At 39.9% G+C, this 25,088-nt stretch overlaps 1 protein-coding gene across 1 annotated transcript in view; it reads right to left on the bottom strand.

Moving 5' to 3' along the window:
* Positions 1–25,088, bottom strand: part of LOC124803322 (protein unc-80 homolog) — a 995,149-nt gene that overhangs the window by 114,183 nt on the left and 855,878 nt on the right. Inside the window, exons 55-56 of the mRNA XM_047264506.1 lie at positions 21,960–22,083; positions 13,008–13,217 (exon numbers count right to left, since the gene is read on the bottom strand). Of these exons, the coding sequence (XP_047120462.1) occupies positions 13,008–13,217; positions 21,960–22,083 (334 nt within the window). The remainder of the gene's footprint in view (positions 1–13,007; positions 13,218–21,959; positions 22,084–25,088) is intronic.

The raw sequence follows: 25,088 nt of genomic DNA, 5'->3' as shown, positions 1-25,088 counted from the left end.
TCTTCACGCCAGCCTGCGTGAGCTAAAACGCGTGCATTTCAGCTCTTCAGCCAACACATCATTGACGACGAGTCCAAATGGTGTTCTTATCTATACTGCCCTGATTTACTTGTGTAATGGCTTCACCACAAATGCCAGATGTACTGTCCAAATTTTATCGCTTACAGAATCAGCAGACGCAGGCCTTACTAGATGCCCTTGGACAGCTCGTCCAGGGTCAACGTGCAATGCAAAACGATGCAGTGGCCGCCGCTCCACCACTAATGCAGCCACAACACGCAGTTGCACTGACATTCTGACCTTTTGATGCTGCACTGGAAAGCTGGACGGAGTGGTCACGCCAATTTGGATTTCATCTCGCCACCTACAGAATTCAAGGTAACGAGCAGCAGCCTTTTCTTTTGTCATCCGTCGGTGTGCAAACCTACCGTGTGATAGTCAAATTATTTCCCCAACGTGACGTAGCAACTCTGTCCTATGACAAAATTTTGTCTGCATTAGATGCTTATTTCAAACAGTCAGTCAATGTAGTTGCGAAACGGCATACCTTCTTTCGTACAAAACGTACGGCAGGTCAGACTAATCGAGAGTGGGTTGCAAACTTGCAAGGCCTTACTAGGGATTGTGCTTTTGAGTCTCAATGTGGACTCCCTTATTCAGATACTATGGTACGTGATGCAATTGCACAGAACGTTTCTGATGTTTGTATAAGGGTACAGATTTTGAAACTAGTCAATCCCATCCTTCAACAAGTGATAGACATATTGGATCGGCAGGACACACTTGACTTTGCTCAGGAATTATTTGAAACTTCGCCAGCCGTGTGTCAGGTTAACCGGCCCACCGGGTGGGCTGCATGGAGCAGTAAACAGCCCTTGCGCCCGGACGCACCGCTGCCGCCAGGCTCTCAGCCATGTGTGCCGCGCCGGCAAGCAAATGCAGTGCTCAAATCATGCCCGCGGTGTGCTACAAAACATTCGCGTGAGAATTGTCCGCCACGCCAAGCTATTTGCTTTTACTGTAATACAAAAGGAAATGTTCAGAGTGTTTGCCAGAAAAAGCTCAGATCAGACACTCAAAACCACTCCAGGCCCTTTGCTTCACGCCGGAATTGGAATCGAACTACGGATACTCAGGCTCGCGAAACTTCGCCCATGGAAATTCATGTTGTTCATTCCACTCCGCCCAGTGCCACTCTCTCTAACAGTGACTGTGTTCATCCCACAAATAGTGTGCGCCGACATCGCCGGAACTCCCATCAAGTTGCAAGTGATTTTGTACCAATGTCAGTTCACGTTGCACAAGATAGTCGCTCTTGTCATCAGCAGGACAATAAACATTTTGTAGACTTGGACATTAATGGCAAAGTGATTCCATTCCAGCTCGATACCGGAGCTGCAGTTTCACTGATCAATCAAGACACTTACAAACTGCTGGGTACACCTCTGTTGCGTGCCGCAAATGTTACGTTAACTAGCTATTCAGGTCAAGAGATCCCTGTGTTAGGACAGTGCAGCCTTCTTGCAACATACAAAGGACAAACAAAACTTGTGTCATTTTACGTCCTTTGTTCTTCTTCTGCAGTGAACTTGTTTGACTTCGATTTACTTCAGTTGTTTAACTTATCTATAGTAAATCAAGTCCTATCAGTGAACCAGACTTTGCCTTCAGACAGTGTTTCTTGTCTATGTGAAGAATTGGCAGACATTTTTGCACTGGGCCTTGGTTGCGCTAAGAACTATAAAGCACATTTGGAACTGAAAGTAAACGTGCAACCGAAATTTTTCAGAGTGCACATTTTTCCCCACGCATTGCGTGATGAGGTCGCAAAAACATTACACGAATTTGGAATCACAAGATGTAATTGAACTTGTGCAGGCTTCTCTCTGGGCATTACCCTTAGTAATTTTGCCAAAACATTTGGGAAAACTGAGACTTTGTGTGGACTTCAAGGCAACAGTGAATCCACAACTAGTGATTGCAACTTTCCCTTTACCCCACCCGGAAGATCATTTTGACAAACTGTGCCCAGGCAAATATTTTTTGAAGTTGGACCTATCAGATGCGTACTTGCAAATACCAGTGGATGAAGAATCCCAGCGCATTTTGGTAGTTAACACGCATCTTGGTTTGTATCAATTCAAACGACTGCCATTCGGGTGTGCATCCACCCCTGCATTGTTTCAGCAATATCTACAAACTGTTTGTTCATCGGTCCCTACTGCAGCAAACTATCTGGACAATATTGTGATCTCTGGACAGACGGATGAAGAACATTTAGCCAATCTCAGAACATTATTTCAGGTCTTGTGACAAAATGGTCTTCGCTTACAGAAGGACAAATGTGTGTTTTTTGCTCGTGACTTGCCATACCTGGGCCATGTACTCATGCCCAAGGCACCTCTGTGCCATACAAGACTTGCCTACATCGCAGAATTTGAAGCAGCTACAGAGTGTGCTGGGAAAAATCAACTATTATCACCGATAAGTGCCGCATGCCTCTTCCATTTCAGCTCCGCTTCGTCGCTTACACCGTAAAGGTGTTCCGTTCGTCTGAACGATGGAATGCGAACGCGCCTTTCGCCGGTTGAAATCGGTGTTGCTTTCCAATACTTGCCTTATGTCATTTGATCCCCAGAAGCCCCTTTTGTTGAGGGTGGATGCATAGGATTTCGGGATAGGTGCTGTGCTTGTGCACAAAGATGGTTCGCACGATCGCCCTATTGCCTTTGCGTCCAAATTGCGCTCATCTGCGCAAAGAAATTATTCACAGATCGAGAAAGAAGCATTGGCTCTCGTATTTGGTGTTACAAAGTTTCATGACTTCTTGTATGGTCGTCACTTTACCATAATCACAGACCACAAACCTTTGACATCGCTTTTTCATCCGAACAAGCCTGTACCTCCACATACAGCGCAGAAATTCATTCGCTGGTCTATTTTCCTCTCTCAGTACCACTACAATATCTTGTATCGGTCCACTGCTAAGCACGGAAATTCTGATGCGTTGTCCCATTTGCCTGTTGCTGAGGATAGGTCCTTCGATTCCTCCGAACTTGCTTGCATGTTCATTGATTCGGAAACCGATGATGTGGTCGAATCGTTTCCGATTCATTTTCGTCGTGTAGATTCAGCCACAACTGATGACCCTGTCCTTGCTACCATTCTGCGTTTTGTTGCTATGCAATGGCCCTTGTCAAAGTCACGGATTGGGGACCTGTTGGTTCGCCGAATTTTTGCTCACAAGGAGAGACTTTTTGTTCAACATGGTGTTTTGCTGTTGCGTTCTGATAATGATCAGTCCAGGGACGTGGTCCCACGTTCATTACAGTCCTCTGTCTTAAAGCTTCTCCACCAAGGACATTGGGGTATAGCGAGAACGAAACAACTTGCTCGTCAGCACTGTACTTGGTTCGGAATCGATGCCACGATTACGAATATGTGCTCTTCTTGCATGGTGTGTGCCGAACAACAATCAGCACCACCGCGGAAATTCTTTGCATGGCCAAAAGCCACTTTCCATTGGCAACACTTACACATCGATTTTGCTGGTCCATTCTGGAATGCTCGATGGTTGGTTGTGATAGATTCATTCAGTAATTTTCCTTTTGTTGTCCGGATGTCTTCCACGACATCATCTGCCACCATCCAAGTGTTATCTGCTATCTTTTGCATTGAAGGTCTTCCACAGACAATTGTTTCCGACAATGGCCCACAATTCATGTCCGCAGAATTTCAGTCATTCTGCAAGGCCAATGGTATTCAACATCTGATGTCCGCGCCGTTTTTGCCACAGTCAAACGGTGCCGCTGAGCGATTGGTCAGGACTTTCAAGTCACAGATGTTGAAGTTGAAAGAGTCGTATTCTCGGGAGGACGCGTTATTGCTCTTTTTGTCCTTGTATTGGTCTCAGCCCCGAGATGGTCACTCGCCGGCTGAGTTGCTCCACGGTCGCCATCATCAAACCTTGATGTCTTTGCTACATCCGCCGCATCAGGTTCCTGTGCAGCGGCAGACACCTGCTTTTGCTCCGGGCGACGTTGTCTACTATCGTCACTATCGAGGTTCACGGCATTGGCTCGAAGGGCACATTCTTCGCTGCCTTGGACGCGCTATGTATCGGGTTTTGGGGGCCTCTGGTGAGGTGCGCTGGCATCTCAATCAGCTGCGCTTCTGTCTGCCGCTCCCCGTCTGCTTTCAGCGACGGTGCCGTCCGGTCAGCGCCCAAGAGACCCATCTACTGGCTCGCCTCAGCCCCAGGTGTTCCCAATGCTGCCTTCCATTTTGCCCCATGGCGACGTGCCACTGCCACCGCCTGTTCTCCTGCCGGCAACGCCTGCAGTGGACGCTTTGCTGCAGCTGTCGAGTGCCTCCCTGGGTTACTCGCCACCGATCACTCCCCGTGACCAGTTGTCCTCCGACATGAAACTCTTGCCTGCTCCAGACCACATGTCGTCTTCGCGTGTCGGGTGCCCCGGCCCAATGGAGGTCAGCCCTTCGGCCCCTCCTGTCTCTCTACGGGCGCATACACCTCATGTTGGCGTGCACCCTGGAGTAGGTTTTCAGGTGTTTCCTAGCTCCCCGTGGTCCGAATGGCAGGGTGCGAGTGGCACAGCCTTGCCTGTTGTTAGGCTCTCCACCTCGTCACATACGCCAACATGGGGTCGTCCCCATGGCGACAGAGGCCTTATACCACAACCGTACGCCGATTTGCGGGCGAGGAATGTGGTGTCACCACCAGACACCACACTTGCTAGGTGGTAGCCTTTAAATTGGCCGTGGTCTGTTAGTATACTTCGGACCCGCGTGTTGCCACTATCAGTGATTGCAGACCGAGTGCCGCCACATGGCAGGTCTAGTCTAGAGAGACTCCCTAGCACTCACCCCAGTTGTACAGCTGACTTTGCTAGCGACGGTTCACTGGCTACATACGCTCTCATTTGCCGAGACGACAGTTTAGCATAGCCTTCAGCTACGTCATTTGCTACGACCTAGCAAGGCACCATATTCAGTTACTATTCTGAACAGGTAATATTGTGAATCATGTACCGTCAAGAGCGACGTTCATCATTAATGGATTAAAGTTAAGTATGAAACTAATTACGTCCGCTTTCTGAATTCTCATTCCTTGTCATGTTCCAGACCTCCAGTCAGTATAGTTCTCCCCTCTTCACGCCAGCCTGCGTGAGCTAAAATGCGTGCATTTCGGCCTCCTCTAGTAACACGGTGTTGGCTCTTCAGCCAACACAACATTACTAACATTCCAGGGAAAGTTAGGGGTTACCAATGAAATTTTCTAGTGAGACGCCATGACCCATTTTTCATAAAACTGTATGGTATTCCCATGGCAAAACGTACAGTGGTTGAGAAAGAATTACATAAGATGGAAGTGTGTGGCATTATTGAAAGGACTATCAGTGCTTATAATAACCCACTGGTAATTGTGTCAAAGACAGATGGGGCTGTGAGAATAGTTCTAGAGTCCAGGCCATTAAATAAGATCTTATACAGGGAAACAGACCACCCTAAAAACATCGATGAGCTGTTGCACAAGTTCAAGGATATAAAATTAATGTCAAGTCTAGACTTAACCTCAGGCTTTCACCAAGTACCCCTGGCACCAAACTCTAGGAAATACACTGATTTTCTATACAATGGTCATTGCTATTAGTATTGTGTGGTCCCTTTTGGCTTGAACTCATCAGTAGCAGAATTCATTAGAGCTTTAGACCATGTGCTTGGGCAGGAAATTGTATCAGAATTAGTGATTTATGTATGTGACATTTTAGAAAATTGGACAAGATTGGAATGGGCATGTTGGGCTTTTAAAACAGGTGTGTAATAAACTTAGAAGAGAGGGAATGACACTAAAACTAGGAAAGTGCAAATTTGCAGTACCTGAGTTAAAATTTTTAGGAGATGTCATAACAGAAAAAGGAATTTTGGCAGATCCAGACAACATTAAAGCTATTTCAGTGTTTCCTATACCTCATAACAGAAAACAACTGAAATCATTTTATGGGCTATGTAGATTCTACAGAAAATCTGTAAGCAAACAAAGCTTAAATGCACCCTGTCTAAGTAACTTATTGAAGAAGGACACTGTTTGGATATGGAGTAAAGATTGTCAAGAGGCTTTTGACAAAATAGAAAAAAGAACTGAATAACCAGAACCTGCTACACAGGCCAGATTTCAATTTACCTTTCTGTTTATATACTGACAGTAGTGATTATGGGTTAGGTGCTGAATTATTTCAAGAAAAAGAAGACAATGGGCAGACAGTTCATTCTACAGTTGCATTTTCAAGCAGAATGCTATTGAAGTGTGAAAAAAACTATACAGTCACAGAAAAAGAGTTATTAGCCATGCAGTGGTCAGTTTCAAAATTCAGGACCTATTTACCTGAACATAAGGTAATAGTGTACTCTGATCATAAAGTCTTAAGCTATTTACAGGAATGCAAGCTTTATCATGATAGGCTTACAAGATGGCCATTGTATTTACAACAATTCAACTTTGAAATTAAATATATTAAAGGAATTGACAACATAGTTGCAGATGCTCTATCAAGGCTACCACCAGGAGGGGAAACAGAAATTTTTGATCAGAATGAAGAAAAACGGTTTAAAATGAGGTATACTAAATGGGTCACAGATGAAAAAGTTGTTAGATCATTGTGTGATAAAATCAAGAGGAGCCAGAACTGTTATACAAATTGGGAATTAATAAAGGGCTGTTTAAGAAAAAAGAACAATTAAAAACTAGACAAGTACCATAAGGTGTTTAAGGGTACTCTATTTAGGAGAACTGATGAAGACTTGGACAATTGGAAACAGATGAAGCTGAGAGGTTAATTAGGTATACACATAAGAGCTATGGCCATTGTGGGATTCAGAAATGTATGCAGAAATTACAAGAAAATATCTACTTCTACAATATGGCCAAGAAAGTTATAAAAGAATTGTCAACTTATGATAAGTGCCAACTAGTCAAAGTAAGTAACAGAAAATGTCAAGGTGAAATGCAAAACGTTACTCCTGCACAACCTCTGGACTAAGTCACTGTTGATTTCTATGGGCCTCTTCCAAGGAATAGGAGTGGCCACTGCTACAGTTTTGTCATGGTGGATGTATTTTCTAAACTAATCAAGCTGTATCCTGTCAGAAAAGCCACAGGTAAAGAGATAGTTACAAGTTGAAAAACACTATTTCTTGAACATCGGGAAACCAAACGCGATCTTGTCGGATAACAGCTTGCAGTTTTTGTCAAAAGTTTGAAAAGCCTTTGTTGATAAATCAGAAATCAAAAATGTTCAAATATCTGTATATAATCTGTCATTAAACCCAGCTGTGAAGTATACGCGCGAGATTGGTCGTTTATGTTGTACATATTGCAGTCATAAACATCATACATGGTACGACTATGTACGAGACTTTGAAGATGTCATGAATAGCTTGCAACATACTTCCACAGGATTTTCACCTTATTAAATTATGTTTCATCAAAAACCAGACAACATTATCACTGAACTCATAGAATTTATCACTGAACTCATAGAATTTACACCATGCACAATGACAACTATGCGTGAATGTGAAGCCATAGTCAAAGAAACCATGATAAAACAGGAGGGGAATTAGAAAAAGACGACATGATAGCAAGATTAAGACAACCAAGTTTAAAGGTGGAGATTATATTTTAGTAAAATCACATGAGAAATCAAAAATATTAACTTCTGAAATAAAGAAATTCTTTGATATCTACATGTGTCCATGTGAGATTGTGGAGAATACACACCCTAATGCATACTGGTTGGTGTATGCTAAATCCAGGAAAGTTCTCCGACTAAGGAATATGGTTTAATTGAAACTGTATAAACAACAGGGGTAATACTATTCTGTGGAAGTTAAAAGGTGACTCAACAAAAGTTTTTAACTGGAAGTTATGAAATGTTGTGTATAAAAATTGACTGATTTTGGTACAGTTTTGTGTCCCTGAAAATGTTTATTATTTGTTTAAAATGTATTTGCTGTATGAAATGTTTGCTATGAATTTTCTTTGTGTAATATGGTTATCATGTTAGTTCTTGTTATTTCTCTATGTTTATGCAATTTGAATCATATTTGATAATGTGTGTAATTTTAGCTTGTGTAGCCTTCTCACACCACACTCATTGAGGAATCATTTAAAATGTAAAACACTAATCAGTGCTAAATCTGTCTTGCAACAGTTAACAGTTTATAAATTTTTTTAAATTTTAAAGGCAGAGTCCTAATTACTACACACCTAAGTTGTTGAAATGTCCAACTAAACAAGGATGAGGACCGTTTTAATTAAAACATGAATTACTGTATATTTGTTTCTCAACCACTGCAAAGCATATGCATTAATATTTTTCTAATTTTGATATATACATATCATCCTAAAAATTTCAAACAACCATGATTCTACCCTTGCACTTTTACTATGAATATGAACCATTTAACAGACTGACTGTAGCTTTACTTTTGAAACCAATTTAATTTTTTGTTTATCCTCGGTGTAAGTGTTATAGTTTGCAATAAGATATTTACACCCAGTATGTTAATGCATTTGTATTACAAATTTATTGAATTTATAGTTAGTTAAAAGATACTTTTTGGACCAGTCCCTACCTGCACAGTATCACTCAGACAGATCCTGTAAATTTCTCCCACTAGATAAACATTACCAGAAGAATAAATATGTATCCTAACCATGCACTTACATTTAAACATTATATAACCAAAAGGTGATCTCTGTATTTGATTTTTAGATAACATGGCATTATAATCAATGAAGCAATACAAACAGCTAAGCTGTGGAAATGGACTTGCTCCATTACAAGCAGAAATAATACCTATTAAGGGAGGTCATCTAAGTGCAGATGGACAATGTGGGACATTACTGTGAGTAGTGAGTAAAATGGTGAACAAAAGAAGGTAAAACAAACCAATAGCTGAAAGTTACAACCTTTCAACGGTTTAATGTGAAGTGCTACCACATTATGGACTCATCTAAGTGAAAATTGTAAATCTTCTTTTGTATTTCATTTACCTTAAAATTAACAGTTTTACGTTTTCCTTCACTTAGTGTAACACAATTTCAGTGGTAAACCTAATGTCATCCCCACTGCTATGGGCGGGAAGATAGCAAAATTCAAAGAAAACAGTCCTATTAAAAATTTTAATTTATTTAAAATCATATTCTTGGCAGTTCCATTTTTCTGGTGTCAGAATTTGTAATGGAACTGACAAATAGACTTCATTTTGTTACATTATACACTAGTTAAAGTTGTGTTAAAAAGCATTTGCTTAATATGATATTAGGATAGGTGTTGAGGTCAATAATCAATATTGAAATTATATGTTCTCTGTAGCTACGACCATGATCTTTGGTGTGCAGCGTGACTTTGGCCACTTGACTTTTAGCTGCGGTCGAGTGTAGTCATTATCAAGTTCTGGCAATAAATATGTGTTTTTTTTAAACAAACCATGGAATGCTGCGTCATGATTTGGTTAGTTCAGTGATAATCAAAAACCCACACTTTTTCTTGCATCCAGAGCAGCAAAGGAATCATAGCCTAGACAACGAGACGACATGGATAAAGGGTACTGAGCAGTATCAACAAAGGAGACATCATGGCCAGCTCTACAAAGTAAATTACAGCCATTAGCCACACTGTAATGGCGTCCTTATGGAGATAACTTTTGCAGCGTAGTAGAATGGGTCCATGATAGTGTGACCTGAAGTTATACCTGATGGCTCCACACATCATTGTGTCAGAAGTAAAATTGCTGTGCCCCCGCAAAACAGGACTCCAAAACAGGACATTTCTCCAGGCCACCATAGTCGCCAATGATGGTCATCGAGGGTGGTTCAGAGTGTCAATTAATTGCTGAACACAAGTGTGATGTCACTCATAGCAGTCCATGTTCCCTGTCATGGTACTACTCCAAACGCAGTTCTTCGTATTGTGCTGCTGATGGCAGTCTGCTGACTGCTAGACCCCATTCCGTAGTGTGGAATGACACAGAATGTTGGAGGAAGTCCATTACTCGTTCTTAGATGACAGGAGCAGATCTGAAGGGATTATGAGGTGCTTGTCTTTTGTGGTGGCCAGAAGTTGTTAGCTGGAGTCTAATGACAAGAACATATGCTCTCACATTCCCTTGCATTCAAACACTGGGCCACTGCCACATCTGAATGCCCCACAAATCTAGATATTGTACTATTTGACCAGACGGGCAAATGGAGACTCACAATGAAGCTCATCTCAAACTCTGTCAGGTTATGATAAAGCTATCTTGTATGGGTACATGGGATCTCTGCATCCTTCACAGTGATTACTCATCATCTCACACTGTTCATACCCCTTGCGCACCCCATCTGGCATGGTAAAAACACTAAGCAAGAATAATAGCAACGCACTCCAGCAGCCATTCTATATGTCACAGAGAACTGACATTCTAGTAATTTACACATCCGCCAATGTTGTGTATGTTTATGAAGTTACATTTACATCTGACCATGCCTTCTGGGTGCTTCACTTTTTTGTCAGGCAGAGTATTTCAAGAGAACTAGTTTTTGCTTATGTTTATGAAACTAAGGAAATTTACTTTTTGGATGAAAAATTACTTTTCATTTTTCATTAATGACACCCAACATGCAGTCTGTTCCTCCTTTAGCTAAACAGATGAGATTTTCTGAGACTGAATTCTCTTGCTCTAAGTAAAGCATATTGTGCACTGATTATAAGTGACAAATTAAGACCGTGTGCTGAAGTGGAACTTGAACTATCTTCCTTCTTTGAGTACTACTAGTACTACTAGTCCCACTATTTGAACATACCTCATTCAGTTGATTTCCCATAACCTATGAAACTTAGGGGCCCAGGTTCGAGTTCCAGATTGGGTCGCAGATTTAACCTGCCATACACAAACAATATAGTATGTACTTTTGATAGATGAAGAAAATTCGATCTTATAAAAACCACTGAAGCTGTTGAAAATCCAATCTATGCCCATTGTCCTGGAAGTGTCAGTCCCAGTATATTATAGAAGAGCTTCTGCAGAGTTTGGAATGGCTCAGAAGAAGCCTCTAAAATGCTGAGTCAGTCCATGGGATGTGCTTAGTTAGCAAAACTGGTAACATGCTGCCTTCTAAAGAAATGATCTGGGTTCAATTGTCAGTGTGGCACATAGTAGAAATTTAACTTACGACTAAATGAGATTTAGCTTGTTATCAGCCAGGTACTAAAATTATAACAAAATGTAATCTTTCAAACAGCCTTCAAGATAATGGACATTACACATATCAACAACAATTAAAGCTGACGTGGAATACACAACAACCAAATTAGGTTATACAAATTATGTAAATCTGAGCACACCCTGAGTGCAAAGTATTGTGCTGCTGATGGCAGTCTGCTGACTGCTAGGCCCCATTCCGTAGTGTGGAATGACACAGAATGTTGGAGGAAGTCCATTACTTGTTCTTAGATGGCAGGAGCAGATCTGAAGGGATTATAAGGTGCTTGTCCTTTGTGGTGGCCAGAAGTTGTTAGCTGGAGTCTAATGACAAGAACATGTACTCTCACATTCCCTTGCATTCAAACACTGGGCCACTGCCACATCTGAATGCCCCACAAATCTAGATATTGTACTATTTACCAGACGGGCAAATGGAGACCCACAATGAAGCCCATTTCAAACTCTGTCAGGTTATGATATGTGTATTTCATAAGCCATTTGTTTTATGACAATAAGTAACAAAATTTCCACATGATGTTATGCAAATCATGAATGAAGTAGTCTGTCCCCTTACCTGAGGCTGTGTGTGTGTGTGTGTGTGTGTGTGTGTGTGTGTGTGTGTGTGTGTGTGTGTGTGTGTTCACTGAGCAACTACCTGAAAGGAATGTAGCAGCTCTCATTTTGGAATTTGGTGTTAATTTCCTGGAGAGAAGTGTGCAAACCAGCTGCCTCCCCAGTACTGCTGCCCAATAATTACCTTGGCAAAATGTGAAGCAGTTTTTGGTCAGCATCAACATGTGAGTCATGTAACCTGTAGGTTCAATCAACAGAAATGCTCTCTCTCTTCCTCTCAAACACACACACACACACACACACACACACACACACACACACTAGAATTCCTACACAAAATGAAACTAACTTGAAGACAGTATTTGGGAAAGGAAAGTGCAGGTAGATGGGGATGAGATGGGAGATATGATACTGTGGGAAGAATTTGAAAGACCAATGATAGATCTAATTCAAAACTAGGTATCAAGAATAGATGACATTCCCTCAGATATTGAGTTCCTCAGGAAAATGAACAATGACAAAACTATTCCATCTGGTTTTTACGATATACGAGGCACGTGAAATACCCTAAGACTTTAAGAAGAATGTAACAATCCCCATGCCAAGGAGGGGAGATGCTGAAAGATGTATACAATACTGAACAATCAGTTTAAAAATACATAGTTGCAAAATACCAACATGAACTGTTTACAGAAGAATGGAAAGACTGGAAGAAGCCAACTTCATGGAAGATCGGTTTGACTGCTGGAGAAAAGTAAATACTAGTAAGGCAATACTGAGCCTACAGTTTATAATAAAAGGCAGACTGAAAAAAAGCAAATCCACATTTATAGTATTTGTAGATTTGACTATGTTGGCTCCAAGCACTCTTTGAAATTCCAAAGTTAGCAGGGATAAAATATAGGACACAATAGTTTATCTACAAATTGTTTAAAAATCAAAAGGCAACTGTAAGAGTTGAAGAATGTGAAAGGGACACTATAGTTGAGAAGGATGTGGAACAGGGCTGTAGCTTGTCACCTATATTATTCAACCTGTATGTTGAGAAAGCAGTAAAGGCAACTAAAGATAAAGTTGGAAGGGCAACATGTTCTAACACTAAGTGGCAACTTTTCGTAAGAGACACTTAATACCAGAATGTTGTTATATACTACGGTACTTACCCAGAAATGCCACTTGGTAGAGTGACATTGATATTTTTGTTGGCTTCTTATTTTCTCTGTTGCCATAGCTATGACTTCCAGTGCGAGTTTCTGAAGCTGACTTGATGTTCTGTGTGGTAACTGGTGCTGTCTTTGTCGCAGGGGGGCAAAGGGCATGGAGAACAACAGTCAGCATGAAACTAATGTCAACTTGTCGTAGGCGTGGTGCATCTACAAAATAGTGAGGAAATGAAGTTGTTCCGAAAACTTTATCAATATTAAAAACTCATTAATGTGTTGCATGATCAAAATATGATAAGGAGAGACTGAAAAATAACAAAGTAAAATAAAAGCTAAGGCTACCATTTTCACACAATATGCTTTGCTTTATAGTTCATCACATAACAATATAATGACTAATTCTTTTTTAGAGTTCCAGCAGTCACAGCTTTATTTTGTGTGATTCACACACTTATTGTTTACATAATCATCATCTACGAGAAACCAAAACTGAATCATAAACATCAATACACAAATAAGTTCATAATAATGTTCTATAAAAATGTAAAATAGTATTAAAAGGAAAATACTCACTATGTGTGATATGTATTACATTAGGGGCTTAAGTGACAAAGACAAAATGGAAATGATGTGTAAATATAGGTTATGAAGTGTGGATTTTTCTATAGTTTTGAATTCACAGAATAAAAGCAGGAGTGTTGCAACTGACATCAGATTGAGCAAACAAGTATATTTAAAGTAAGTACATTATTTAATATGTAACTGATAACAAGTGTAAATTTGTTATGTAATAGTCTATGGTGATTGACTCACCTATAAAAAACATCTACTATGTTTTTGAGTGTGCTGCCATCTCAAAAGAAAACAACTACAATGCATTCATGTCTTTAACTTGTCCATACTTCAGGGAGATCTCAACAGCTCTACAAGTACAGGGCGTACATAAAGTCCAGTAACACTTTCAATTATTTATTGCACAAGAACCAAACATTGTACAGATATCATACATATGTCATTTTGAACAGAAACCATGAAAGTTTTTTTTCATGTATACTGCAACAGCGTAGTTTGGTGATTTGCCGATAGCCATCACTAGTCACAAACATGGCGCATTCAGGTGCGGAGCAAGCTTTCTGTGTGTTGGAGTTTGACAAAAACAGGTGTGCTACAGCTGTTCAATGGATTTTTAGAACCAAGTACGGTAAGAAGCCACCAACAAGGAAGGCTATTTACCACTAGCATAACAAATTTGTTACGACGGCTTGCTTATGCCCAGCAAAGAGAAGCAGACATCCCAGTGTGAGTGAACTGAATGTGGAATGTGTACAAGACACATTCATAAGGAGTCCAAAGAAATCAGTGTGTTGTGCATCCCATGAACCTGAAACTGTTCGAATGACGGTGTGGAAAGTCCTGCGACAGAAGCTGTCCATGAAACCATTAAAATTGGAGATGACAAAGACAAGCATTTTGAATTTTGTTCGCAGTTGCAACAATTAAATGAGGAAGGGGAAGGCACTGTTGATTGCTTAATTTTTAGCGATGAAGCCACTTTTCACACTAATGGGAAAGTGATCAGGCATAATTGTTGAATCTGGTTTACAAAGCATCCACATGAATGCATTGAATTTGGGCATGATTCTCTAAAGGTAAATGTTTTTTGTGCCTTGTTACATCAAAAACCGTATGGGCCATTCTTCTTTGCCGAGAACACTGTCACTGGATATTCCCATATGAACACGTTGCAGCAATGGGTGATGCCTCAAGTGCAATCAGACTCTCCTTTCATCTTACAGGATGGGGCTCCACCCTATTTTCATTGTGAAGTTCCAGGGTACTTGAACACGGAGCTGCCACATTGATGGATTGGCCATGCTGCAGAAGGGGACAGCTGTTTCATGAAATGGTCTCCCCGATCACCAGATCTCACTCCACATGACTTTTTTCTGTGGGGACACATTAAAGATCTTGTGTATGTACCACATCTACGATGTGATGTAGCAGAGCTTTGTGAGAGAATATGAGAAGTGACTGCCAAAGTTGACGATGCCATGCTAGGACAGGTATGGCAAGAATTTGATTACTGTATTGATGTCTGCCAGGTCACTCACTCATGGTTCGCATATCGAATGTTTGTATGACATCTGTACAATGTTTAGCACTTGTGCAATAAATAATTGAAAGTGTTCCGAAACTTTATGTACACCCTGTATGTCCAGTATTAATAAAGGCAACAACAATGTAAAGAAAATGAGAAGAATCTCGTTTCTTGGCTCACTTATATGCATTAACGATTTTCTTTAAATACAGAAATAATTCATTCAATTCATTTCACAATTCCACATTGTATGATTTATCAGAGTTCATGTAATGTGATCGGACTGAAGGCTTCCTAATAAACAGAACTCATTAACCACTACCACCAAGCTGCAGCTCCTCCAAGATTCTCTATGCATTATGGTCTTTGGCTAAATAGCATACATCCGTACTGCTCCTGCCTGTGTTCTAATGACATCTTTTAGCGCATGATTAGTTTTCTTTATCTTCCCTTATATCTTCAAATCCAGAAAATATACTTGGTCCATTTAGCACAAGATTGTCTCGTTATGTCTTGCCCAACTCCATTTATTCTTATTACAGTCATAAATACATATTCAACTACCATCATTTCCCTGATATATTTAATTATTTATGTGTTTCTGCTAGTAAATTCCAACATACATCTTTCCATTTCCTGATGATTCACCTTCAGTTCCCGAATGACTTTCACATTTAAAGACATGTCACACTGCGACAACTCAAAACTGGCACTGCACACTGATTGTAAACTTTCTGTTACAAACACATTCAATGCTGAATTTGAAAAATCTGTTTGATTATCAAAGTACTCCAAATCGTTTTCACTCCTCTGTTTGCTTCATTTTCGCCCATAGTGTAGTTGTAATCAAATTCCTTGAATGTAAAAATTCAACTGGTTCTGTGACTACACTGTTAATGTGTAGTATTTTTCAATGTGTTGATTACACTTGGTTTCATTATTATTATAATTCATTAACAGGCCTCAGTTTATTTTAATTGATAATGGATACTGTGGTTGGTTATTAGGATGGAATAATCACTTCATATTCTTTGAAGATCTCAAAATACATTTCTGTAGTCCAACACATTACTCTCACAGATTTACAATAATTCTGCACGCACATTTACATCTATTTCTATTTTTATACTTATCAAGTTTTTTAAGGTGTGTGGTGAAGGGAACATTTACAGGCAGTAGCTAGGAAGACTTGTTATCTGTCAGATCGTTTATATATTGTGAACAGTAATTGTCCTATGCTGGACATGACTTTTACTCATTAAGAATGTCACACTGGAATCGACATATTCTTGCATAATTTGTGTGATGACCTCATTTCTTCTTCTTCCTCATTCTAACAAACAATCTTATCATCACAAATTCTGTAACTATTCCTGCCAGTGTCAAAATGTATTCTCCAGTGAACTTCACTAACCCTGCCACAATCACCGGTTTACTTATGCCATGTTTATTCTGGTTAGTTGTTATTACATGCATTTTCTGTGCTACTCCCACAACAGAACTTTAACAGTTGCTAGATGGGGACTGTACAACTGGCCCTTACTAGTGTAGCAGCCTGGCCAAAAATTTTCTGTCAAAATTTCATTTTCTTGGATACACTGAGAAGATAATATGTAATCTTTCCTACCTTTTATTCCTGTTAGTCATTTAGTTCCACTGTGGTAGTCTGAATCTATGGATTTTGCTAGTAATTATAGCGCTGATCATTCGCAAACACAGTCAAGCACAAAAACAGTGAATGGCATTCACCCGTTCGGCTTCATTCCAATCAGCTCGTATAGCCACATCCCCTTTTGCCTGCAGGAAAGTGCATTTCTTGATGCGAAGGGGATTCATCTGACAGAGATATCATGTACACTATGCACACATTTAAAAATCAACTTACGAATAATCGATAGACCAACGTGCGCTGTATGCCAGGCGCTTTGTGAAACCAGATTTTTTTTCGTCAAGAATCTGAATTTGCCCCCCAAACCCCCGCCCTCCTGCCACCCTCGGAAATTGTCACCCGGGGTAGATACCCAGGTTTGCTGCCTGCCCCCTAGATCCGGGCCTGCTGTGCGTGTGTGAATCTGGGAGCTTAGGTGCGCTAGTAAATATTTCCGGGTAACATCTGGCTGCTTGCTGCTATTGCTTATACAGCTAACTGCCACACTCCTGTAGCCAGAAGTGGGAGAAGCTACTACTCACATGTGACTCAATTGCACATGCATATGAGCTCGCTCACAAGTGCTCAAACGAATCTAATGTAAGCAGTTGAGACGTCATGCTCATCGGAGGCAATTTGTTGTTATGAAGCATTGCATAGTCTTCCTAAAGCCTTTGACACATTTTGATGTTGGCAGATGCTTGTATGAGCACTGTGTTTTGTTGTTGTATATGGTGCATTTACTTGCAACTTGAGTTTTACTTTCGGTTTTTCTTTTTTCCTCTCATTCATGTTTTATTGTTTCAGTATTATTCTGCAGTAGCGAGATACAGTAATATCCTAGATTCATGGTGTTACTTCCCTCCAGCACTAATTCAGACATTAGTCGAGTCCATGCCACATCATGTAGAGCCACTTCTGCATGCTCATGGGGGCCCTACACAATATCAGGCAGATATACCAGTTTCTTTGGCTCTCCGGTGTATATCAAATAAGTCTAGACTGAAGCCCACAAAATGACTATTGCTGTCAGTAACATGGCAAATCATAGATTACTAACGAAATTTTCCACTGATACTTGAGCATACCACTACACTACTCAACAGAAGTATGAGAGATCTCAAGGAATAAACAACTATTTACAAACATGATCATGTACAGCATCCTCAGTGAAATGTTTGTGTGTTGCTATTAGTTCAGTTTTTTAGTTTCTACATGCAATAATGTGCAATTAATTTTTCCATGTTTAGTTACTTTAATTCATTTATTTGTGTTTGATACGGGGAGGGGGGGGGGGGGGGGGGCTAGGATTATGTGTAGCTTTCACTGGTCTATATGATTATGATCTGTGTCTGCTGTGAGATCCTGAGATCCTGAATGAAGATTTAACTGCTGTTGATGAATTACTGGAAGCTGCATTTGGCAGCTTTTGATGATCAAAATATACATCTGTGAATTTGATTGGTGGTGGATTATCAGGATACTTCCTGTTGTCACAAACATGTTATAAAGCCTCCCAGTTTCTTCTAGTGCAATGTCTGATGGAGGGCCCAAATCTAACACCAACCTCCACCACCCCCAAGGACCAGCTACAAAGGAGAGACCCCTTATCATACGTTAGCATCCCGGACTGGAACAACTGAACCACATCCTCCATCAGGACTTTGATTACCTGTCATCATGCCTTGAAATGAGGGACATCCTATCTGAGATCCTTTCCACTCCTCTTAAAGTGGTGTTTGGTTACACACCCAACCCCCTACAACCTTGTAATCCACCCCTAAGCCAATCCGAATCCCAATCCCAAACCCAAGCCACAGGCATCTCATCCCTGAGGGAGACCCTAGTGCAAAACCTGCCAATTCATCCACCAAGCACTTACTATTCCAGTCCTATCACAGGTTTATCCTACCCCATCAGAGGCTGGGCCCCAGCCATGTCACACAATAGCACTGCTGCAGTCACAGCAGACCTTTTTTATATTGGTATGACTACCAACCACCTGTCTACCAGGATGAACGGCCACTGCCAAACTGTAGCCAAGACCATGGTAGACCACCTTGTGGCACAACATGCAGCTGAACTTAATATGCTTGATTTCAATGGTTGCTTCACGACATGGGCCACCTGGCTGTTCCCCTCCACAACCAGCTTCTCTGAACTGTGTAGATGTGAGTTATTCTTACAACACTTTCTGTAGTGATTCGAGGATTTCTGTGTAAATTCTAGAACCACTCAGCCTTCTACCATCTTGAACACATGATATTCTGGATATGAGTGTGGGTTGGTAGAATCCTACCTACTGCGCGTCACATGTTTGTGTGAACAGGTTTAAAATCAGTCGCGGGAAGAAAGTAGACGCAGCAGTCGGAAGGCACAGACAAGTACCTGTCGGACAATCCATAGATGTTTTAGTGAGTGTGTAAGGAAGAACCATGGAGTTTATATGCAGCTCTGTGCTTATTGTGTCATTGACTATTGTTATATAAACAAGAACAGTTGAAAAAGTACTCTTGTAGACTCTTGATGCAACCCTGTTAGGGGCAAGACTCATTTTATGCTTCATGTTAATAAAGATCATGGTATCCAAGCCAACTTTCTTTTAACTACAACTCAATTTGTTTCTAATATCCGTCTGTACAAGAGACATGCAGGAAGTTGCATATTAATGTGGAAAGTGAAATTTTTATTGTTAGTTGATGAAAAGTAAAGTTTGTATGTCTACTTATTTTATATTAGAAAGAGTTTAAAATTCCTGTACCTTCTGTTATTTGACGGAGAAGAAGTTAAGAGGGTTTCCAGCAGCAAGCTATTCAGTAAAGAAGAGTGGCAGCAAAGTCAAAGTAAGTCACCTCGTATAGAAGTGTAAGGTGGTCTGGGGAATAAGCCGATATAACTCAGATCCACTCTCACACTCAAAGTCATCAGAACGTTGGAATTCTCTGCTCCTGAAATGATCCCAGCCTCAACCTAGAGCAGTTTAGTGTCCTCCCACCCTCCACCCAACAATTTTTGCTCCCTCTGTCCTATCACCTCCTCCATATTCATGTCCCCTCATCCTCACTGTGAGTCAATCTCTACCAATGCACCCATGCATCTTTCCACTTTCCTGCTCCTCTCCTTTTCCAATTCCCATCCCCATGGGTCACAGCATCCTGAAGCGTTTACTAGCAGTCTTGTCCTGTCTCCATCTAGTCCCTGTGTGCTCTGCCAGACAGTGCTCTTCTCTCACTCCAAATTGCTACTTTCATTCAATATGACACTTGCATTCTGGTACAAGCTAGCAGAGATGGCATTTGCTCACTTGTGTGAAAGTGTGTGTTTTCTTTTCTGAAGAAGCCTTTGGTTGAAACCTAATGTGTAACTGTCTTTTCATTGTGCCTATCAGCAACTCAATGTGTCATCTTTATCATGAGTAGCAATCTATCTTTTCCTAACATTACTGAGCTTCCATTGCTTAATATTTGGGAGAAGCATGATTATTTTACCTCAAAGACTGTTAGATAAATGTAGGGAATTGGTATCTGAGAAAGATTAAATAATTCTGCGGGCATCATTGTATTCTCACACCAGGATCATGAGAAAATGATAATAAAGAAATCAGAGTATGTACCAAGGCATGCAGAAAGTAATTTTTCCCTTACTCCATAAGAAAGTGGAACAGGAGAAAAATTAATCAATACTGATACAAAGTACTGTCAGAGATAGACCATGGCTTATAGGCCATGCACCAATGTGGCAGAGTCATGGGACAGCAACATACACATACACAGATAGCAGTAGTATCTCATACATAAGGTATAAAAGGGCAGTGCACTGGTGGAGCTGTTATTTGTACTCAGGTGATTCAAGTGAAAAGGTTTCCAATGTGATTATGGTCACACAACAGGAATTAACAGACTTTAAATGCAGAATGTTAGTTGGAATTAGATGCATGGGACATTCCATTTCAGGGAATTCAATATTCGATACCCACAGTGCCAAGAGTGTGCCGAGAATAACAAATTTCAGGTATTACCTCTCACCACAGACAATCCAGTGGCTGAAGGACTTCACTTCACGACCAAGAGCATAGGCATTTGCATAGAGTTGTCAGTGCTAACAGACAAACAACACTGTGTGAAATAACTGCCGAAATCAATATGGGACATACGACAGATGTATCCATTAGGACTGTTGTTAACGGGAAATTACAGCAGATGACTGATGTGAATGCTTTTGTTAACAGTACGACATCGCCTGCAGTGCCTCTCCTAGACCCTAGATGACTGGAAAACTATGGTCTGGTCAGATGAGTCCTGATTTCAGCTGGTAAGAGCTAATGGCAGAGTTCAAACATGGTGCGAACCCTATGAAGCCATGCACCAAAGTTGTCAACAGGCACTGTGCAAGCCGGTGGTGGTACTATAATGGTGGCTGTATTTACATAGAATGGACTGGATTGTCTGATCCAACTGAACGAATTATCAACCAGAAATGGTTATATTCAGCTACTTGGAAACCATTTGCAGCCATTCATGGATTTCATGTTCCCAAACAACAATGGAATTTTTATGGATTACAATGTGCCATGTCAACGGGCCACAATTGTTTGTGATTGGTTTAAAGTACATTCTTGACAATTCAGGTGAATGATCTGGTCAACGAGATAGCCTGATGTGAACCACATCGAACATTTATGGTACATAATTGAGAGGTCAGTTCATGCACAAAATCCTGCACTGAGAACATTTTTGCAATTATGGACATTTACAGAGGCAGCATTGATCAGCATTTCTGTAGGGGACTTCCAATGACTTACTGAGTCCATGCCACATCGAACTGCTGCACTATACCAAGCAAAAGGAGGTCTGACAAGATATTAGGAGATATCCCATGACTTTTATCACCTCAGTTTATATTTATCTGTAGTAATTCATAGAATAAGGAGAAAATGGAAATACATATTACACTTACGAACAAGAAAAATAATAAGATAAAGCTACATAAATCAAAATTAAAGATGCTCATTGAAACAGAATGGATTCTTTTAGTCAATAAGTGAGCTTTAGCACTAAAGGGAAAGGGGCAAGTAAAAGAAACTTGGAACAAATAACAGAAAGAGAGAATGCTGTAAAATATTAACAAAAAAGCATTACAAAAATAATGAGGGTATTATGCATTGTACTTTTCATTTCTATTCACATTATTATGATAAACAATTTACCTTTCCTTCCACTTCCAACACGCAAACAGAGGGGCATGAGCAAATTCATCAACATATTTTCTGTTTTTTCTTGAGTTGGAAACACTGAGCTGCCCCCACAAACTTGTTCCAATGAATAGGTTTCCTGTAAACATACGGTAAGTTAATGTAATAGTAATTCACAGATAATCCATGTCCAAACTGTATACTGATTTGACTTGTAATGACTAATGTACAAAAATTATGTTGACTCTGGAGTTGAAATAGCTTCGTAGTTCTGACTTCATGGAAATAAAGGAAAAATGAGAATAACACAATTTGAATTTGAAGATAATTACCTGCCATTTCATTACTCTCTTCTTTATGAAACCTCTGTCCCTACTTAGAAATGTTTCATGGTAACATGTACAACAAATGTTATTTCATCTTCATTCTGAGAAGATTTTTCAAATGATACTACTTGTCTTGGATATCACATACAAATAGAAAAAAAATATAGTGCTGAATTGGGGAAGAAAACAAAGGCATACTATCACTTTATCTTCTTGAAAATTTCATTGTCTTGTATCAGGATACAACCTTTTTAACACACATTTCCTAAGAATGACATTCTGTTTTCCCAAGGGTTATCTACAAGATACAATTTCACTCAAATAGCACCAAATAACTGAAAGAAATTAGGTGTTCTTTTCAATCAGATAACAAAGTGAAAAAGCCTAGAGAAAGATACAAAAATCAAAATAACGAAAGAAAGGGTGAGTTAGAAAAGGTATGTATCAGTATACTGTTGGACAGAAATTACGTTGTTCGTCAGCATTTCTTTTTTTTTCAGCAGAAAAAAAGTAATTAAGCAGTCATAAAACTGCTATGAAGATCACTTATTCATCAAAAAATTCAAGTATTATTATTGGACAGGCAGCCAACAAATTGGCAGCTAGGAAAAAAAAAATTCATGAGACCTTCTATCATTCTATGAACTCTATTTATTACACAGTGAATGTTGAACAGAGGGTTAATATAAATGTGATTGTATAACAGCTCTTGTTCAGGTAAATCGTTACATAGGTTTATGTAAGTATATTTGGAATACAGTAATGTACTGAGAGTTGTTAGAAACTGTAAACTCAGAGAAGAATATATTAGAAATTAAAATATCTCATTTCCTAGATGAACAGTTGTTTTGCGTGATGAACAAAATGAGTACAGAATATATTTTTACAAGGAGAGAGAGGATTAATCATGTAAGGCATTGTTTTGTAACACATAACTTTTCTTTGTAAGACATTCATGGAACTTACACATTATAACATGGAGGTCAGAAAGATTCACAAGAAGGCAGTGCTAGTCTTACTGAAATGTAAATTTTAAATTACTGTGAAATGAAAGTTTTTACCTCAATAAAAATGATAAGGTTACATGAAGTTTTGCACTTGTCACAAAAACACACTGTAAGATCCTGTTTACATTGTTATTGCATGATACTTCATGTTATAGTGTTAAAACTGCTCACTATTATGGAAGATGAATCTCATGTACTGTATGAACTAGTTAGGGAGAAAGCTCTTTCAATAATAATGCATGTAATTTACGACAAGAAAGGAAGGCTCTTCTATGTGACACTTGATGTGCAGCATACTTAGTAGAGATTAATGCCGGTGTATGATGGTCTGAGAGTGCATTTCTCAGCCTCAGTGGGTGAGTTCAGAATTAAAAACTATACAACATTAACACTTCTTAAAATATCTAATCAACATTTTAGTAAACCAAATATAAGTGAATGTCTGTGTTATCACTTTTGTGCACTCATGGTACATTTCTAGCTCTAAGCAGGTGCAAAGTGATACATTATATTAGATTTTGTGGCAAGCAGAAGCAGTGACCAGCAATGGAACTTAATTCACTAACCCTAGGCAGACAAAAAATGATCACAAAGAATGTCCAACTTCAAGAGGTCCTCTTATCACAGATGAGTTTCATATTTGGATTACAGATAAAGGACAAGATGACACACATAAGAGTCAACAGCTGCCTATCCTACATTTTTCCTGAAGAAACTTGTGATTTTGTACTCCGTAAATGTAGGTGGAGACAGCCCAAACACAGACATCTCAAGTGTAACTAGAAAATATGTAGTATATGTTACTATTATTACTTAGTTTTAATTGCAAAGTGTTATTGAAAGGCAACTTTGTGTCATTAGTTGACAGTGACCACAAAAAACTGCCTGACACAGAAAGTGAAGAATCCAGAAGACTTATTGTATGTCAATGTAACTTCATACACTTACACACCATTGTTATGTACATAAATGGTCAGAGTGCATTAGTGTTGTTCATGTTTAGTGATATTAAGATCTGGTAAGATTTATGTGTGTGATCATCATCAGACGTTGGGTAATCACTTCGAGAGTCATGGAGATGCTGCATACTCTTATCAGGCAGCATTATCAGCACCTGACAAAGTTTGCAAATGGTCTCATTGTGGGTCTCCAATTGGCCAGCTGGTTGAATCATGCAATATCCAGATTTGTGGGGCATTCCTATGTGACAGTGGCCTAATGTTGGACTGCGTCAGACTGTAAGGACAGGTATACTTGTCATCAAGGTTCTGGTTGACCACATCTGACCATAAAAAGGGAGGATCACTGTACTGTGCACAAAGTACATTATAACATCTTCACTTCAGCACCTGCCATATGATCACAAGTAAGGAAATCTCTGCAACATTCTATATCAATCCACATTACTGATCAGGGACTCACAGCCATCAGACTTGGAAATTACTGTCCCATGTATAAGCTGCTGTTAATGCCACAACACAAACTGTGGATTTTGGAGCAGTGCCATGACTGGAAAACATATAATGAATGGCACTACATTGTGTACAGCAATGAATTAGGGTTCTGCATTACCCCAGATTGTGATCATTGGCAAGTGTGGCAGTGATCTGGGAAGAGGACCCATAGTTCCTAGGCTGCAGGGAAGCAAACTAGTGTTTCTCCTGGTGTCATGGTATGAGAAGCCATCAGGTATAACTTCAGATCACGTCTGATACAGAGCGAGGGAACCCTCATTGCACATCAGCATGTCATGGGCATCCAGTGTCCTCATATGTTGCCTCTAATGCGACAGTATCATGGTACCATTTTTC

The sequence above is a fragment of the Schistocerca piceifrons genome, chromosome 6, assembly GCF_021461385.2.
Source record: "Schistocerca piceifrons isolate TAMUIC-IGC-003096 chromosome 6, iqSchPice1.1, whole genome shotgun sequence".
Classification (NCBI taxonomy): Eukaryota; Metazoa; Arthropoda; class Insecta; order Orthoptera; family Acrididae; genus Schistocerca; species Schistocerca piceifrons.
The sequence above is the reverse complement of the archived record's forward strand: the minus strand, read 5'-3'. Positions and strand labels throughout refer to the sequence as shown.